Below are 20,294 nucleotides of genomic sequence, written 5' to 3' on the forward strand. Positions count from 1 at the left end.
TGAGCACTCTTTGTATTGGCTACCTTGTATCTAATATAACTTGAATATAAAAATAAGAGGCAGCATGATGTAGTGTCAAGAACACAGGCCTGAGAGTATGGACTTAGCTTCTGGTCTTTGTTTCATACTGGCTTATTATCTTCAAAGACTTTGCATGTGAAATAAAAAAGGCTGGACTAGGGCTGGGGTTGTGGCTCAGCGGTAGAGCACTTGCCTAGCACCTGTGAGGCACTGGGTTCGATCCTCAGCACCACATAAAAATAAATAAAGGTATTGTGTCCATCTATACCTAAAAAAAAAAAAAAAAGGTTGGACTAGAAAAAAAAATCTCTCCAGTTAGTATGCTTTGGGCTGCAGATAACTGAATACCTAACAGTGGTACAAGCAATCAAGATATTATCTGTTAAAACAAGAATGTGGGTTTTGAATGACCAACAATAAAAAAAAAAAAAAAAAAAAAAAAAAAACAAAAACAAAAAAAAAAAAAACAAGAATGTGGGGCTGAGGTTGTGGCTCAGCAGTAGAGCGCTCGCTCGCCTAGCACATATGAGGACCTGGGTTTGATCCTTAGCACCACATAGTGAGTCCAACTACAACTAAAAAAATAAATATTAAAAAAAAAACAACAAGAATGTGGATCTATGACGTTTCTGGGGTTGGTCTAGTTATTCAAAGATGTCCTCAAGGAGCTGGGTTCTTCCCTTCCTTCTACTTTGTCTTCAGGCTTGTGCCTCATGATCACAAGGTGGGGTGGATGCTGTAGCTCTGGGCATCATACCCCCTACAAGGATATCAGAAGCAGAAAGAGAGAGGCATGCAGGTAGAGCTTCTTTTATGTGTCTTTCTCCTTTTATTAGGAAATACAAGCTTTCCTGGAGGTCCCCTAGCAGACTTTTATGTCTCATTGGTCCAAACTGTCTCACTGTCCACCTCAGACTAATCACCAACAAGAGAATGAAAGTGCCATAATTTGTATATCCCAAATAGAACCCATCTGCCAGGGTTGACCTGTAATCAGCTGTGCTCAACTCATTATAGCTGAGTCTTGCAAAGGGCAGGGCTGGGGAGTGGGCTGCCTCATGGACCTGGATCCTGTGATTCCAAGTGCTTGGCCTTTAAGTTTCTCTGTTATCCTACAGGGACTAGTTGTGTTATTCACATCTTTGGTGAGGCAATGGCAAGGAATAAGATTTTTAATTTTATTTAAAAGAAAAAATTTTTTTAGTTGTCATTGGACATAATGCCTTTATTTATTTATTTTTATGTGGTGCTGAGGATCGGACCTGGGTCCCGCCCATGCTAGGCGAGTGCTCTACTGCTGAGCCACAATCCCAGCCACCAGGAATAAGATTTTTTAAAGGAAGGCTTTACTTTCCTGAATAATGAAAGAAGCAGAAGGCTTGGAAATAGATTTACTGGCCAAGAAAAATTCAGTGAGCAACTGAGCCTCGCAGGTCATTTATAGTATAGGCCTACAAATGAGGGCCTTTACTATAAAAAGAGATTAGAGATTACTGTGAATTACAAGGTACCGGGGGTGGTGGTTTACGCCTATAACCCCAGTAACTGGGGAGGCCGAGGCAACAGGATCATAAGTTCAAGGCCAGCCTCAGCAACTTGGTGAGACCCTGTCTCAAAAATAAAAAGGGCTGGGGTTGTGGCTCAGGTTCGATTCCTAGTAACACACACACACACACACACACACACACACACACACACAGTATGAGGCCAAGACCCCAGTAAGCAGTATTACTAGTAAGCAGAATCTTTCAGATAACGAATGAATATAAAATGACCATTTTATTAAGGAACTCCTATGTATCAGGCACTGTGTTAGGTCTGGGAATCCCAGTACAAAGGGACATGGTCCCAGTCCTTAGGAGACTGACATTCTGATTGAGGCAAAACATATATGTAACAGATAAGCAGGCTCTATTATAAGTTTGTGTCTGGGACCAGAGTGAAGCAGCCACCGTTTACCAAAGAAGTGATTAGGAAAAGAAGTGATCACTGAAAGATGAATAGGTCTTTTGGCTGTTGTTGAGGGCAGCAAGATTCAGAAAGGAACCATCAGTTAGGAAAGGCAGGCACTGTAGAGGCGGTCCCAAGGCCTGGAGGGCCCTGCAGGCAAAGTAAGTTGGATATTTCTCATAGACAAGTCTTAAGATACCGTAATCAAGTTAGTTTCTAGTTTCCTCCCTCCCAAGAGGTTACAGAAAAAATTTTATTTCATTTAGTTAATGCATTACATTGAGTACAATTTATACATTACATAGGTATTATGGGCCAGTTACTAGTATTTCCAAATTTTTATCAAATCCACTGCTAGCAGTGCTCTACAGAGAGGATATTGCTGGAACTTTTCTTTGCCAGCAATTTGTAGAGATACTCGGAAATGATCCTGCACATTGTCTGAAGCAAACTACCTGTATTATTTGTGGGAGAAAGATTATTGCTTAGAGCCACAAGCAGTGCCACCTGGTACCAGGGACTCCAGTGTTCATTTCCTTATGCCTGTGTTTAAGTGTCACCTCATCAATGAAGCCTCCTTTGACCAATCTCTTGAAAACTTCTGTCCTTGCCAGTCCTAACCTTCCTCATTGTGCTTCTTCAGTTTTTTATACCACATGCATCTCCATACTATTTATTCATTATTTCCCCTGCTAGGATGTAGGTCCCTTCACCTTTAGCAGAGTTGGAATTTGTGTGTTCTTTTCACTGGTGTTATCTCAACTACCTAGAGCAGCATCTTACAGAAGACTTAGATTAAAGATTGGTACTGAAGTCATGACAGTTACCCCTTAAAGGTATCTATGCCTCGTCATGGTCCTTTGTCACTTAATAGAAATGAATGAAAATCTTACTAACAAGCTCTGCTTATACTTGCTTGTCTCTCTCATTGTGAATACTGGCCATGGTGCTCTGGTGGGTGAACCTGACAGGCTTTTAGGGCGAAAGGGCCATGGAATAAAAGCAGAGGTGAGCTCTCAGGCTTTGGTTGCAGAGTACTGTAAATTGACCATAACAGATGATGTTTTTTGAATAGGTATAAGAGTTTGGTCACTGGGACCCGAGCAAGAGGAGTCATCGCAGTGCTCTGGGTCCTTGCCTTTGGCATTGGATTGACTCCATTCCTGGGGTGGAACAGTAAAGACAGTGCCACCAACAACTGCACGGAGTCCTGGGATGGAACCGTGAATGAGAGCTGCTGCCTTGTGAAGTGTCTCTTTGAGAATGTGGTCCCCATGAGCTACATGGTGTACTTCAACTTCTTTGGATGTGTCCTTCCCCCACTGCTCATCATGCTGGTGATCTACATCAAGATCTTCATGGTGGCCTGCAGGCAGCTGCAGCGCATGGAGCTGATGGACCACTCCAGGACTACCCTCCAGCGGGAGATCCATGCCGCCAAATCCCTGGCTATGATTGTGGGGATCTTTGCTCTGTGTTGGCTACCAGTACATATCATCAACTGTTTCACTCTTTTTCAGCCAGCCCAGGCTAAGGACAAGCCCAAGTGGGCCATGAACATGGCCATTCTCCTGTCACATGCCAATTCAGTGGTCAATCCCATGGTCTATGCCTATCGGAACCGAGACTTCCGCTATACTTTTCACAAAATCATCTCCAGGTATGTTCTCTGCCAGGCGGATGGCAAGAGCGGGAATGGGCAGGCTGGGCCACAACCTGCACTCAGTGTGGGCCTATGACCCAGGCTCTGGCCTCTTGGAGGGCAAAGCCTCCAAAGGATAGGATACAATTGACTGATCCTGTGAAAGACAGCTACACCTCCCAAGCATCTGGGCTCTCTTCTGAGCACTTGTCTGGAGTTACCACATATCTAGCTAATATGTACATGCTGTTAGTAGACTCTAAGTGTCAACAAATGTATTTATGATTGTTCGGCTGCTCTTATTGTGTGGATGATGCTGATGACTTGAATGGATTCTAAAAGACTTTTATTTTTGAGTCTGCCTGATTCATGGAAGAAAATGACTGAAACTCTTTTACTGTGAATACTGTGAACTATTTTAATGCAAATATTTTTTAACTTAAAGGCAATGGAAGAATAAAAAGTTGGTTGTTCTAATGTAAACTTGTTCCCAGAAAGGCTACCAAGAATACTAAAAATGTAATTCTTTAATCAAGAAACTGCTGTATTAATCTGGGGATGATAGTCTCCTAAATTCTTAAGCAGAATTATCATCAAGTAACAATTTTAGGCTCCATTCTATTCCATATACAACTGTACTCTAGAGGAAGAACCTGGACAAACAGGGTTCCCTCCTCTACTGGATTCCCCCTTTTAGAGCTAGGTACTGAATTTTATTTTTCTCCTAAGTTCAAGTTTGGCAAAACTGTTGGAACTCAAGAGTGTGAGAATTTTCCTAAGCAAAATCATGTAATTGTGTATGTATATTCAGTGAAATAAAACTTTTATTTTAAAAATTAGCTTATAATGCTGCATTACCTTGCTCACAGGTGCAGCCATTGCCTGTGATCTGAAGGGTGCTTTGTAAGGACAGGCTAATACTCTTTATATGTTTCTGAAGTAGCAAGTCTTGGTAGATTTTTTAATTTTTCTACACTGCAACATAATGAAACTCTGTCAACCACAACAGCACTGCAACTAGTATGGCCCTGGGCTTTCCCCAGCATTCATTCACTAATACCTTGTGTTTAGGGGGCCCAGGGATAAGGGGGTGTCCTAGGCTAGAAAATCATCTATTTTATCTGTTTATCCATTGCTTGCCTTTCCAGTAAAGTGCAGGTTTATGAATCCCTGCAGAGACCAGCCATCCTTGTCCCTCTCCGATCCTCTTCTAGCTGTTACTTTATTATTTATTTATTTGCTTTACTTATTAAGAAGCTCTTGTGCTGGGCTGAAGCCTGTCTCATTTTCATCCTTATCCTACTGTTGCTCCTTGTTCTCTCTTGGGGTCCATCTGGGTCTCCTATCCACCCCCACCCTTTTAAAATTTATTCTTCAGACTCAAAATCCCTACTGGTATCTACAGCTTCTTTCCAGGACATGATTTGAAGTTTGTCCTTTTGTCTGTCCAGTTATAAGACCCTGCTATACAAGCAGAATAAACCCAGCTCTGGCCTTGTTATAGAGGCTGCATCACTAGCAATACAGTCCACTTAAGCTGCTCTGGCACCAGAGCCACATATATCAGAAGGTGAGAGTCCTTTCATACTTACTATTGTTTGGCCATCTCTCTGCTCTGATCTTTTATTATTGCTGAGTAATTTTCTGGACCCCAGGAAAAGAACCAATACCTGTTCATCTAAACTTGCTCGAACTCAGTTTGACCAGCCACCCTTGCCTTTAAAGAATTACTACTAATTCAGTCACTTAAGAAGCTAACTAATTGTGGACACGGCATGTTATTGGACTTTATTTCAGGTTACAATGCTTAATTCCATCCAGGGACATTTTTTTGCCCAAGTGGCTCGGAGGCTGATTCAGGTTTTTCATGGGAAAATGTCATAGGCTCCAAACCATATTCACACTCTCCCTAGCCCACAGCTCCCAGAGTTCGTCCTGCAATCCAGGATGAAAAGGGAGAGTAACACAAGTCTCTGGAAGATCCATTTCAACTCTTTTCCTTGAGAACCATGACAGGTTGAATGCATTTCTCCATAGAATTTCTATTTTGAAAGACAATGATGTTCCATCTGTACTTTTTAAGCTTCTTGTTTCTTCTCTATCAATAACATGTCTGTCAGTTGTTTGTCAGAGACACTTAACTGCTGACAGGTCCTCATAACCTGACTAAGATAAACTGCCAAGAGATGCTTACACTGGAACACAAAACATAAAGACATATTAGGAACAAGCAGGGCTGTGACTGGCTAGTCTACTTCTCCTACCATCATATGAAAGGAAAAGGAAGTTTGCTGTACTTTCAGTTAGGTTCTTCCTTCCTTTTAGAAAGGAAGGCAATGGCTAACATTCTTCGAGGTACTATGTTGTTCAGTGTTTCTCAGATTATCTCACTTATCTGACAGCTACCCATGAGGACAGGTATTAACTCCATTTTAACCATATGCTCAGAACCTATAGTCTATTCACTTAACCACTGTTATATACTTCAGGGGCAGGGCTGAGGGTCAGGGAGGAGTTGTGGTAGAACTCTGGCATATCCCAGCCTGTCTGCTACTCTGGGGAGATGATGCAGTTGGACCTATGTCACAGAACACAGCTTCAGATCTTGAAGAGGTCCTCATTCAATCCTGTTATTTTATAGGTGATATATACTTATAGCACATGAGCTATGAATGCGGCCTCTTGCACAATGGGACACCCAACTTGGCATCCAGTTCCCAAGATGTTTAAGAAGTTAACAGAGTAAAATGAAGGGAAGAATGCGGTAGACTCCATTATCTTCTTTGCCAAGACTGAGAAATAGTGACCTTCTCCCAAGAGGCGATAAGGAGTGTGTGAATATGTCCTGCTCTTGCTTAATGCTCTGGACTCTGAGGAAATCAGTAAAGATTGAGAGGGACAGACAAAAGGCATTCCTGCCCCTTGTGAAGGTTGAGTGTAGCACCAAGCTGTCTTACAGGTAGGAGGAAGCCACACCTCATGGCTGGAGTTGGGGTTATACAAGTTGCCAACATACAATTAGCTTCAAATTTTATTGGGCCATCTATGTTCCCAGTGCCAACTTCCAGGACTGCCTTTCTATCCTCCCCAAAGCTGTGACCTTTCAAATAAAAAAGCAAGAAACCAATGTAGTTCTATAAAGGACATTTTGGTAGGCTAAGCCTAAAAAAATCTTAAAAATAAATAAATAAATAAATAAAAATCACTGAAGTCAAGGAAATAAATTATTTATTTTAATACAGTAAAACTGTCACTTTGTGGCTGGGCCTGTTGGCACATACTGGTAATCCCAGCTACTTGTGAGACTAAGGTAGTATGATTGCAAATTCATGGTCATTCTGAGCAACTTTGCAAGATCCTATCTCAAAAAGGGCTGGGTGGAGTTCAGTGGTAAGCACCTCTGGGTTCAATCTCCAGTACTGGAGGAAAAAAATAAATTCCCATTTTGTGCAACTTTTAAACCATTAAATAAGGGCTAGCAATTTATCTCCTAACCTAACTGCGGTGGCAAGAGCCTTCCCCATCCTTACCAGTAGGCTTTCACTCTTCCGCAGCACTGAGAAGGTAAATGCAGGACACGAACAGTAATGACAAGAAGCCAAACATGTGTATGTTTTGCCAGAACTTCCTAGTACCTAGGAAAAAAGGATAGATAGATCAGCTCTCAGAAGGTGTGCTTCTGGGTGCCATCTCTTTCCCTTTAACCATTTAATGATTCAAAGTCTCTGCAAACTGCACTGGAAAGAAATGCAGTACTATTTTACATAGAAGGGGAAACTCAACTTCTTTTCCTGGAGCATGCAAACTGCTCCTTACCCCTCAGTGCTCACCCTTTAGGACAGTGGAACTGAAGAGTTTCAGGCTAGTTCAACCATCCACACAAACCATTTGTTCCTATACTTAGTGATTCATAGGGCCTACTCCATGTGCTGACTATCAAGGTGTGAAGGGGAAATCTCTCATTTTATTGTGGGGTTTCTTAACATTTGGTATTTCACAGCATGTATGTAAGTTTCTGAAGCTTCCACCACATACCTGAAAAGAGTGAAAACAGGTACAGAGTGAGTGGTTGGGCAGGAAGCAAGATAGGTCTCAGAAGAAAGTAGAAATGGGCTTTTGAAAAACGTTTGAGGGTGGAGAGAATATAAAGAATCCTGCAAAAGGGATGACTCAGCTGCTCAGGATGGAGGTCTCCGGAAAAGAGGCAAGCCCAGATCTGCCCATTCTTTTAGCAGGATGGAAGGAGGATGTAGATATATGTGGGGTTGTTAAGAGGCTCAGTCTAAGAACAGAAAGCTTTGGTGGCAGTCAAAAGAACACAAAGGACAGGTAAAGGGACAATCTGATCTGTTAGTGGTTTGACTGGACAAATTTAGTGTTGTATCCCCTCCCATGCCCTGTATTGGGGATTGAAACAGGGCTAAGCAGGTGCTCTACCCCTGAGCTACAGCCTCATTCCTGACTGGACAAATCTGTTGGAGGTCTCTTTTCCACCAAATAGTCAAAACCTTTTTGTTAGTTTACTGTAGTTTGGATCTTCAATGTGCTCCAAAGGTATTACAGGCTTGGTTGCTGGTCTGTGGCACTACTGGAAGGTGGCAAAACCTTTAGGAAATGGGCCTAGTTTGAGTAAGTTGGGTCACTGGGACTGTGCCCTTGAAGGGGATATTGGGACCCTATACCCTTCTTCTCTCTGCTTTCTGATTACTATGAGGTTAACAGGCTTCATCCACCACATATTCTTGCCGTGTATATAATTTGCTGTCACAGGCCCAAAGCAACAGGACCAAGCAACCATGGATTGAAACCTCTGAAACTGAAACAAAATAAACCTTTCCTCTTTTCAAGTTGATTTATCTCAGATATTTGTTACAGTGGTGGGAGGCTGACTAACAAAGTTTCATTCCTTAAGTTAATTTCCAAACTAGAAGATTATTTGTCAGAGGGCCTTCGGATTATATTTAGGCTTGAAGAGGCTTGAAGACACTAATCTGAATAAAAAAAATCACAGAACTTAAAAAAAAAAATTCTTTGGTACCAGGGATTGAACCCAGGGGTACTCAACAACTGAGCCACTTCCCCATCCCTTTTTTTTTTTTTTTTAATTTTGTGATAAGGTCTCACCAAGTGATTGAGGCTGCCTTTGAATTTATGATCCTCCTACATCCTACGTCCCGAACTACTGGGATTACAGGGTTTTTTGTTTTTTTAAAACTATACTGTCATATAATTTCCCATCCAAGGATCTTTTCTCTTTCTCCCCCACAGAGAATTAAGCAACAGATAAGGCTTTAACCATAGCAGAAATAGCAGATTCAAATGTGTATTTCTTTGTATCATGTGTTCACTGGTTCACATGATACAGCCATCCTTTTTGGGGTGGGGGTGGGAGTACTGGGGATTGTACCTATGGGGGCTCTACCACTGACATATACATCTCCAGCCCTTTTTTAAAATTTGATTTTGAGGTAGGATCTCACTAAGTTGCCCAAGTTGCCCTCAAACTTCCAATTCTCCTGCCTCAGCCTCCTGAGCAGCTGGGATTACAGGTGTGTGCCACCTCACCTGGTTGACACAGCCATCTTGGTAAAGTTTTTTGACAAAATCAGCAGAATTCCTTGGGGGTTCCTAGAATTCCAGGAATGGCCAATGATTGGGTAAGATGCCTGCTGTAACCATTAAAGATTTTAGCCTCGGTTTAAATTAGTTATTAAAACCACATCTTGGGGGCTGGGGATGTGGCTCAAGCGGTAGTGCGCTCGCCTGGCATGCATGAGCCCAGGTTCGATCCTCAGAACCACATACAAACAAAGATGTTGTGTCCGCCGAAAACTAAAAAAATAAATATTAAAAAATGCTCTCTCTCTTAAAAAAAAAAACACATCTTGGGCTGGGGCTCAGTGGTAGAGTGCTCACCTAGCATGCGTGAGGCACTAGGTTCAATCCTCAGCACTACATAAATTTCCTATATGAACATATCTATCACCTACATCACTAAGTATGAACAGAGAAATTTACCTAGTGCATCTGGAAGGCTTAACTGAAGAAGGAAAATTAAAGCAGATTATTTCCTCCTTCATCCTAAAGAAAATGAACATCCAACAGAGACATGAATAATTCTTGGGTTTCCAAATTACTACCAAAGAATAAAACTTTAGAATTCTTCCTTTAGTTACCTCCTGTGTCTTTTTCTCTCTAGAAATAAACTTACTCAGGCATAAGCCTCTGGAATTCTGCATCAACTTGAATGATTCAGTGTTTCCTTCTTATTGCAGGGCCCCTATCTATTAGAATACTTCCTGAACTATGTTGAAATAATGCCCGGTGACTTAAAGATGGGGATAAATTCTGCAGATGTTCCCTTGCCCGCTCCTCTCACAGGCTGGCTAAGACGCAAAGTAAAATGTTTAACTGCTAGAGGCAGTATGTACCATACATAGCAGTGGACAACTAATGAACCCAATAATCAGGCAGAAATCTGAGTAAGAATTGTTTAAAACTGGAAATTGACCTTAGGGAAAATTTAATTTCTTCACCCTTCAATGAAAAATGACCTCCTCTTACAGGAATTGCTCCTAGTTCTTCCACTCATAGTTTGGAATGTTTATCCTCAGAAGTGGTGTGATTTTTAAAAAAATGGACATACATAGAAGAGGACACTCAGATTGGACTTGTAGGAACTTTGCTTGGAGGACTTCAGTTAGGTTCTAAAGAGGTGACCCACATAGATGGTCACACATTCATGGGTACAGCTTTATTTTATGCCCACTACAAGCCTCTTATGATACTTTGCAGCAGTAAGCTGTATTATTTCTCTCTGGAAAAAGGATTATACATTCCTGTTCTATTGAATACAGACTGGCTATGTGACTTGCTTCTTAGCCAGCAAAGTATGAATAGCCAGGCAGAAATGTTAAAAATTATAGCACAACAGGCCTTCTTCTCTTTGAATTCCACATAGGGGTGGATTTACTAACTGGGATTCCTAAGTGAAGGTGCCTGGGAGCAGAGCTGCAGTTGACTCCTGATGGATGTATAGCATGAAGGAGATGTAAAACTTTGTTTCTTTAAAGCCTTTCAGATTTGGAGGTCATTGTTACTGCATAATTTTGCCACCCCTTCTCAAACTGAGCCAAAGTTTCTAAAAAGCAGCTCAGGTGATAGCAACAAAATGATGACTTTTAGAATAAGTACACATTACATCTGGTGGACAGTAATAATATTAGGGTTGACATATGGAATAAAAGTTCTCTTGTAGAAAGACAAGGCAGTGTCCGATTCAGCTTTTATCTTTTTACAACCCCCCCACCCCCAACTTAAACCAAATTCTTACTATAGTACTATATAATGCAACCACTAAGGTTAACCTGAGGGGTTATAAAGATTTCTTCAGACTCATTTAATTCAAATTCCAAGCTGATAGTCACAATTCTAGAAAGTTAGAGTTTTTTATGACTAACAAAGCAATGGAATGTAATATAGGATGTGAATGACAAAAACTAAACAAGTCACACTGAATACTGGAGGAACAAGACATCAACAATAATTAAAATATTTTAAACAACTTTAACATTTTAATTAATGATCAGATCACAGAACTAGAGGTCAGCCAGACATCTGCTTGCCCAGGCTAAATGTTATGCTGATAATGGAACTGAGACCAAAATTCCAAAACTAAAAGACATGGGGAAAATGTGAAGGGGCCCTCTAGTTTCAGGTATCTAAGTCACATAAAAACCAAATATAGGGGCTGGGGTTATGGCTCACTGGTAGAGCACTCTCCTAGCACGTGCGAGGCACTGGGTTCAATCCTCAGCACCACATAAAAATAATAAATAAAATAAAGGTATTGTGTCCAACTACAAATAAAAAATATACATATATATTTAAAAAAAAAAACAAAAACAAATATAAAGCTGGGTGCTGTGGCACAAACCTGTAGTCCCTGTGGCTTGAGAGGCTGAGGCAGGAGGATTGTGAGTTCAAAGCCAGCCTCAGCAAAAGCAAGGTGCTAAGTATTCAGGGAGATCCTGACTCTAAATAAAATACAAAATAGGGCTGGGGATGTGGCTCAGTGGTTGAGTGCCCCTGAGTTCAATCCCCAGTACCCTCCCCCTGAAACAACAAAACAAAACAAACATAAAATATCAGAAAAGATTTCAGAAATACCTATTCATGTATAAATAATAAATTTAGTGACTGAGTATATATCTGTAAGTTCACCATGTCAGAATTTCCTACTAGGCAGTCTCTTTTGAGTAGGAAAATACTATTCAATAGTTTTATCTATAGCATCCAACACTACTCTATTCTCCTTAATGAGGAAACACAGGATGACTCTGCCATGTCAAGGAAGTTATGCTATAATGAAGAATGGCAAGTGAATTCACTGAGCAAAGGCACCTATTTCTTTGCTGAAGTCATTCACTTCCTAAGAATTAATTGATATGGTCTCTCAATGAGAGTTAACTAACTGGTCTCAGCTCCGAGAAGTTATTTGTAAAAAAACCAAACAAAACAGAATTTAAACAATGAAAAAATTCTATTCTCGTGTTCTGGTCTTCAGCAAAGCCTGGAAAACAAATGAGAGCTGATGGCTTTGAAGCCAGACACAAAACTCTGAACCACTGCCAATATTTTTATTTCCTAAGAGTCCTTTCCCTAAGTTGGGTACAGTGGTGCATGCCTGAGACAGGAGGATCTTGGGTTCCGAGCCAGCTTCAGCAATGGCAAGACCCTAAGCAACTCAAGTGAGACCCTGTCTCTAAATAAAATACAAAATTGGGATGGGGATGTGGCTCAGTGGTTGAGTGCCCCTCAGTTCAATCCCCAGTACCAGGAAAAAAAAGAGTCCCTTCGCCCAACCCCAGCTGCTTTTACCTTTGTTTCATATAGCCAGGAGGAGTAACACTTTTGTCTGCCATTTATATAGTCTTTATTCTAGTCTCAGATTATAGAACAGGCAATGTGAGGTAACCAGATACAACTATTACTTTACTTTTTAAAAAAGAATTTAGTTGTTGATGGATCTTTATTTTTTATTTATTTATATGCGGTACTGAGAATCGAACCCAGTGCCTCACACATGCTAGGGAAGCACTCTGCCACTGAGCCATAACCCCAGCATGTTACTTTACTTTTCTTCATTTAAGTTTCCTACAGAAATGTACTTTGCAGTCTTGTGGTGGGAATAATCAATAACACATGAAAGTAATTCAGAGTCTGATAAGAGGCTGCTACTTCACAAATCTATCTATCCCTATCATAAGCTTGAAGAGAGCAAAACTAAGGTCCAAGTAAACTGTATTCAGCAGTTTGACCCTTAATAAATATTTATTGACAACAATTTGAAAGATCATTTTTGATAAATCATTCTGATCATGTGGAAGGACCTCAAAATACATTTTGGCTTTTGCCTATAAGCAAGACTATGAACAAGATGTAAATATCTATAAATTTATGGGGAGGATGTGCTTCTATTATCAACGGTAAGAAAGCAAAAGTTGGGCTGGGGCTGTAGCTCAGAGGTAGAGCGTCCGCCTTGCAAGTGTGAGGCACTGGGTTTGATCTTCAGCACCACATAAAAATAAATAAAGACATTGTGTCCATCTATAACTAAAAAATATTAAAAAAATATTAAACTATACTCTATCAGACCTGACAGAAAGGCTTTCTACATTATTGCTGGTACTGAAAATATTTCTTGGAAATATTTCTTTTAATTACTAAAATGCTTGGAGATAGTATATTAAATGAAACAAGGCAGACACAAAAAGATGGAATACTCAGTCATGATCTCATTTATATGTGAAATCAAAAACAGTCAAACTCAAAACTCAAAAAGGAGAAGAATGGTTACTAAGAGATTGAAGGATGGAGGAGATGGTGGTTCAAGGGCACAAGATTTCAGTTAGGCGGGAGGAATAAGTTCAGGAAATCTACTGTACAATATGATGATAACAGTTAACAACAATGAATTGTATACTTGAAATTTTCTAAGAGTAGATTTTAAGTTGGTTTCACTACAAAAAAATAAGTATGCGAGGTAATGGACATGTTAATAGCCTGAATTAGTCATCCCACAGGTACACATATATCAAAACACCATTTATGCCATAAATATGCAGTTTTATCAATTTTGAATAAGTACATACACATTTTAAAAAATCACTAATATGTTAACTTTACTAAAATGGGTCAAAACCTTTTCAACAGTTAGGAAATACTTCAAGCTGGTTATCAGCTTCCAGAGAGACATGAAAACATTCTATCCTAAGGGTTTCTGTTGAGATTATCCCACTTCTGGACTTATTACCTGGTAAATGTGCCTTCCACTGGGCGATGAGATTAAAGTGATGGACTGTCGATCAACTAGGTCCAAGGCTTGAATGGCTGATGAGCCAAAGATAAACTTCAGCCTGGGAGATGGAGGCTTCAGATTAGAAGGGCTGATTGCCAGTCACCTTAGTAACTTGACCCAAAGGTTCACTATCCTCAGCACTTTCTTTTCTTTTCTTTCTTTCTTTCTTTTTATGTGGTGCTGAGGATTGAACACAGGACCTCGCACATGCTAGGCAAATGCTCTACCACTGAGCCACAATCCCAGCCCTCTTTTTTTTTTGACAGTGTTGGGGATAGAACCCACTTATGCATGCTAGGCAAGCACTCTACCACTGAGCTATCCTGCCCTCTTCATTCTCAGCATTTAAAAAAATTCACTTTAATTTGGAAAAACAGGAAATAATATAGCAAAATCCATGGACTCATTTGCTCCCTAGAATTAATATATATTAATATTCTTGTTCATTTATTTCAGATGTTCTTTTTTAATAAAAGGAGTAACTTATACTGATAATGAAACCCTCTTTTATACTTCTGCGTAGTGTTTCCATTCTCTTTTTTTCTGTGTGTTTATGTGTTGGGAATTCAATGCAGGGCCTCAAAGGTGCTAAGCACATTCTTTATCACTGAGTATTACCTATCTCTAGCCCCAAATATTTACTGGTTTCCTTCCTGATTTTATTATACAAGAATGTATGTGCACACATATACACATGTATACATATATGTATGCATACACATACATATATATGTTAGTGTTTTAGAAATTAAAAAATAACTTACTTCATTTTTCTATATTACTAGTCTAAGGTGCAAAACTATTGAAGGAATAGGAAAGAGCTCTTTAAAATTTTTATATTAAACATGTTAAAGATTTAGTCAATAAAAAAATCAATAAAACATGGTAAAAATAATCAAAGGTAATCAGTTAACATTAGAAAAATTTTAAACCTGCTTTGTCTTCTTTAGAACCTACTGCAAGCATCTCTTGAACAAAGAATGGTTACAAAGATTTTTACTTTTATTCTCCCCAACTCTTTTGGATAGATTGTTTTCAGCGTTTTTGTTTTACTACCATAAACAATACTGGATTAATATTCTCACTGTAAAATCTTTATGAACAACCATGATTACTTCCTTGGGATATATTCTTATAAGTGGAATATCTAGGTGAAAGAATATGTTTTAAAAGCTATTATTTCCTGTTGCCAAGTTACTTTCCAATGTACATTCCTACCAGCAAGGTATCAGTTATGCCCTTCTCCATATTTCTACCAAATTTCTTCTGTGGTTTCCAGTTTTAAAAGATGAACAGTTATCTTTATTTTGTATTTTTCTGCAACATTTTTGGCTATTTGCATTTTTTATGATTGCCCGTTTTGTTTTTAAAGTGGTAATTAATTTTTCTTATAATAATGTATAATTCTTATGAAAAATCTGAGAAATACAGAAAAGGTTAAAGCACTTTCCTAAATTCTACTTCCTTACCATTAAGATAATTACTGGTAGCTGGGCAAGGTGGTGCATTCCTGTTATCTCAGCTACTTGGGAGACTGAGGCAGGAGGATCTCAAGTTTGAGACCAGCCTGGGCAACTTAATGAGACCCTATTCCCCCCCCCCCAAAAAAAAAGAAAAAAAAAAAAGGGCTGAGGATGTAGTTCAGTGGTTGTGCTCTTGGGTTCAATTCCTAGTACCACCAAAAATCAAAATAAAAACAATTAAGCGTCACTTATTCTTGGGTAGCTTTTACTTTTTATTGCTATTGAGATTGTAATTGTATTCTTGGATTTTGTATTCTTTTTATTGCTATTGAGATTGTAATTGTATTCTTGGACTTTTTTTTAGTAGTTCCATCCACAATTTATTGAATTATAAATCAGATTAAATGATTTTTGATTTCTGTAAAATAATTGGCCATTTAAAATTCTCTCTTTTTTAATAGTGATATCACCTGGAAATAACATTTGTCTTTTTAAAAAATATTTATTTTTTAGTTGTAGTTGGTCATAACACCTTTATTTCACTTATTTATTTTTTTATGTGGTGCTGAGGATTGAACCCAGGGTCTCGCATGTGGGAGGCAAGCACCCTACTGCTGAGCCACAACCTCAGTCCCACATTTGTCTTTCTTTGAAGACAGGTATACTTCTAATTTTTTTTTTTTATGTGCCAGTGGAACAGGTTTAATTTATAGAACGGTGTTAAAGAAGAGTTGCAAATAGGGCAATATAGGAACGCCTTGTATAATGTTGTTGGCTATTCATCTGAGATTTTTAAAAATCATGTGAAAAATATTTAGTAGTTAACTAGTTCAATAAGACTAGTTTTAAAAGTTAAGAATCAAGGGCTGGGGATATAGCTCAATCAGTAGAGTGCTTGCCTTGCATGCACAAGGCCCTGGGTTCAATCCCCAGCACCATAAAAAAAAAAAAGTTAAGAATTAAGAATTGATAAAGATTTGGCCCTTAAAATACACTAGAGTTTAAAAAAAAAAAATCAAAGCACAACAGTGTGTGTGTGTACTTACGATGATAGATGCTCATCAGGAACTGTAAAATGGGAATAGAAAAAAAAGTTAATTATGTTATACTAGTGACCACAGACACAAAAAATCTTAAAAAAGACTACCATCAAAAAGGCTTACAAATGACAAACTGAACCTATGTATATAATTTTGTTCCTTCCCTAAATCCGCCTAAAACAGTAAAAAAACCCATAAACTCCCAAGAATGAAAAAGGCAGGAAGAAACAATACTAAGATAAACTGGAAGTAGATAGAAGAGTGAAAAATAATTCACAAGATCTGAAAAAACTGAATCCTAGGCTAGCAGTGGGGGAGAGTCAAGCACCAAGCTGATTTAATTACAGAATCCAATACTTCTCCTCTACCTTACTCCCCTCAATCCCCCACCAAAAAAAGAAATTCTCAAAATTGGTAGTACCAGATTGTTCTGGAGGCTGGTATCAATCAGGGACATTAAGATAACAAAAAGTCTATGGGCTGGGGTTGTGGCTCAGCGGTAGAGCGCTTGCCTGGCACATGTGGGGCCCCGAGTTTGATCCTCCTCAGCACCACATATAAATCAATAAAATAAAGGTGTGTGTGTATATATATATATATATGTTTAAGAAGTAATCTACGGCCTAGCTATAGATGGCTGCTGTCTTTGCGCTCTGACAAAAGACTAGGTTCATTTTCTGGAGAGATTCAAACATATGCTATCTGAACTAGAGGAAAATTCCAGGTACACACAATGGAGCTAAGGTGTCACATGAAAAACAGGGGACCTCATGCTCTCTTCCTCAATATGGCTCTTGTAATACAATCAGGCTTTACCCTTTGGGCAGTCTTTCCTGGGGACTCTGACCAAGCCAAGAGGAATGACAGTGGAATGTTTTCCCCAACTAGCCTAGTAAAAACAATTACAATGACATTAACCATCCATAAGCTCTTCTATATCCAGAGTCTTCACACTTAAACATTCTAGACAACTAAGAATTACTGGGAAACAAAGGAAAAAAGACAGAGAACAAAACAAACAGAAGCAAACTAGAGAAAAAACTGCGGAGAGAAAATATTTCAAACACCTATCAATATTATCAGAGAAAAAAACAAGCAAAGCAACTGTAAAACAGGCACAAGATATAATAAAGGGATCTTCAGGGGAAAAAAATTGTAAATATGACAGCAGAAATTCTAAAAAAAGGAATCTGAAAGATTCAGTTAAAGAAAGTTCCTAGGAAGTGGAGAAAATTTAAAAAATGAAATATATGAGAAATTGTACATCACTCAAGAGGAACAATAAAGGGCATTCAGGAACTGAATAATGGAAACACTAGGAAAAAACAAAACTTGTCAATCCAATTTGAAAATTTCCCAGAACTGAAGAATATGAATTCCTAGTCTGAAAGGGGCCACTGAGTGCCCACATGGTAGAGTGAAAAAATAAAAAATAATTCTCATCAGAAGATTCTAAAAAACTGGTCATAAAGAAAAGATACCGTTGAGCTTCCAAATCCATGGATTTTATATGGTTCCATGTTTCAACCAGCCTTGGATTAAAAACAAAACCAAAACAAACAACAAATTTGGAAAAATATTCTCTGTGCCTGTACCTGAACATGTAGATTTTTTTCTTATCTTTATTCCCTAAGCAATACAGTACAACTACTACTTATGTAGCATTTACATGTACCAAACATTATGAGTAATTGAGAGATGATTTAAAGTTTATGGGAGGATATGTATAGGTTATATGCTATTTTAAATAAAGAACTTGAGCATCGGTGATGTCCACAGGAGGTCCTGCAACCAATCCTCTAAGGATACTGAGGAACAAGTGTGATTCAACTTCCAGAAAAATAAAAGTCACATAAAAAAATAAGGAGAAACACTAGAAGATAGAAGATAGCATAATAATGCTTTCAGATGTCTCAAGAAATATTATTTCCAACATATAATTTAACACTTAGCCAACCTATCAATTAAGTGTGAGTACAGAAAAACTTTCAGACATGCTAAGCCTTAAAAAGTACATCTCACACCCTTTCATCCCCTTCTTCACGAAGCTACAAGAGCTTATGCTCCATAAAATAAGGTAGAAAACCAAGAAAAGAAAATTGTAGGATATACTAAATATAAGGCCCAACATAGGTAAAGAGAATTCCCAGGATAATAATGGTGAAGGGAGATCTCAGGAGACAGATGAGATCAGCCAATTCATATTAGACAAGTCAGAACGCTCTAGGAGAGATTTCTTCAGAAAAATGAAATTGATGAACACCTTTTTCATTCGAACATGTTGAGTAGAGATTTAGAACACTGATAGAATGTGGGGTTGAATTATGGATAAATACACAGAAAACTAAACAAACCAAGACAACTGTAACTCCAGGGGAACCAAAAAGTAACACAGGAAATGTAATCTTAATTTCCTACATGGCTCAGCTACAACTAGTTTACATATCCTTACACAAGCTTTGAATCTTTATTTAAAACTATTAGCACTGAAGAATGGGGGTTAAGGAAGGTTCTAAGACTAAAAAACAAGTCTGCTAAAAAATAAACATGATTAAATGTCAGTGGTCCTTGTGTCCCAGCCATGAGTGTCAACAGCACTTACTATGGTCCCCTTCAAGATTGTCGGCCTAAGGTTTGATCCATTCTGACATACTCCAGTAAAAGTTGATTCCATTTTGAACTCTCAGACCGTTCAAGCTTAGACAAGAAACACTGAACTGACAATACATTAGCTTTCCCCCCATCCTTTCTGGAATCAGGACGTTTAACCCTCAGTAAATTCTGACTGAAATGAGAAAACAAAAGTTGCTTTACTTTTCTCAGTCTTTTAAAAACAGTAATGCAAAATAACCCATATTGAAGCACACAAAAGCCATGCAAGTACATAAGCAATGGCAGTCTTGAAACCTAATTTGGCTTTTGTTTACAGAGTGGCCATCTTTACACTGTAAGAGTAGTTCGAATAGTCCATACATTTTGATTTGAAATATCCTTTTTTAAAATTTGTAATGCTGAGATGATCCTGGCTCCATGATATTAGTGACATAGGCATAAAGCACCCTCTGCTGGTCCCTGGAAGAAAGACTTTTAGAGCATCCAGATTTACTCCAGAAATTAGCATATGCATTTGGGTTTGTGACCCTAAGGTATTTACTTTCTGAACAAAGTATATGAAGAGTTTTTAAAGTTAACATTAGGACTTGAGAAAAATTATGTTTTAAAATTCAGAGTTTCGAATGAAATAACTTAAGAGCTAGCTTTTCCAGGATTCGGTCCTTTCAACCTCCCAAGCCCCTCTCACGTGTACTCAACGCTAGTCCCAGAGCTTCTGTCCTCCTCATTGGCCTGTTCGCCCCGGCGGGAGGAGTGCCACCACCTGCCACTGTTCCTTAAATATCTGTTAAATGGATCTGACTTTTATGACCGAAATGTTTCTATTTAATTTTATTGTTTTCCATGAGCCTGGAGTTTAGAGATAAGGGAAAAAACTCGGGCAGTTCACAGTGCCCACCCGGGTGGGGCCCGGAACCCCGCGCCCGTGGGCCCTGGCACCCCCGACCCCCTCGACGTGTTCCGAGGCCCACAAAGCAGCCACGCACGGCCTACGACCCGTACTTCGTGCGGTTTCCCTCACTGCCGCGGCCATCTCGCTCAAGAGCTCCTCTACGACCACGGGTAACGTGACAGCCATGATGCCACAGGTTGCATCCTCTTCAACAAGATCTTAGGCCCCCGAACTCCGACCTGCTACGATAACCTGCGAAGGAATCCCGCCGCCACTGGGGTTGGGGCGAGACCGTGACGTCGGTGTACGTCAT

The 20,294-nt window shown here is 39.2% G+C and overlaps 2 protein-coding genes across 4 annotated transcripts in view; one reads left to right on the forward strand and one right to left on the reverse strand.

Annotated features, from left to right (window-relative positions):
• Nucleotides 1-4,383, forward strand: part of Adora2b (adenosine A2b receptor) — a 24,472-nt gene extending 20,089 nt beyond the window's left edge. The window contains exon 2 of the mRNA XM_026411388.2: nt 3,047-4,383. Coding sequence (XP_026267173.1) covers nt 3,047-3,710 — 664 coding nt within the window. The 3' untranslated portion in view covers nt 3,711-4,383. The remainder of the gene's footprint in view (nt 1-3,046) is intronic.
• On the reverse strand, nt 1,804-20,286 carry Zswim7 (zinc finger SWIM-type containing 7). Of its 3 annotated transcripts, none has more exons than XM_026411391.2 (5): nt 20,092-20,283; nt 16,483-16,504; nt 13,929-14,031; nt 7,144-7,248; nt 1,804-2,121 (listed from the first exon to the last, which is right to left on the reverse strand). In XM_026411391.2, the coding sequence occupies exons 1-5, from the start codon at nt 20,165-20,167 to the stop codon at nt 2,071-2,073; spliced, it is 357 nt and encodes a 118-aa protein (XP_026267176.1). In that variant the 5' UTR covers nt 20,168-20,283; the 3' UTR covers nt 1,804-2,070. The 3 variants fall into 3 exon arrangements, with proteins under 3 accessions (XP_026267176.1, XP_026267174.1, XP_026267175.1); XM_026411389.1 differs by lacking the exon at nt 1,804-2,121 and adding an exon at nt 5,373-5,808 and having other exon boundaries at nt 20,092-20,279; XM_026411390.2 differs by lacking the exon at nt 1,804-2,121 and adding an exon at nt 6,876-7,032 and having other exon boundaries at nt 20,092-20,286.
• Between the last annotated feature and the right edge of the window lie 8 nt (nt 20,287-20,294).

This window comes from Urocitellus parryii, chromosome 7 (assembly GCF_045843805.1).
Source record: "Urocitellus parryii isolate mUroPar1 chromosome 7, mUroPar1.hap1, whole genome shotgun sequence".
Lineage (NCBI taxonomy): Eukaryota > Metazoa > Chordata > Mammalia > Rodentia > Sciuridae > Urocitellus > Urocitellus parryii.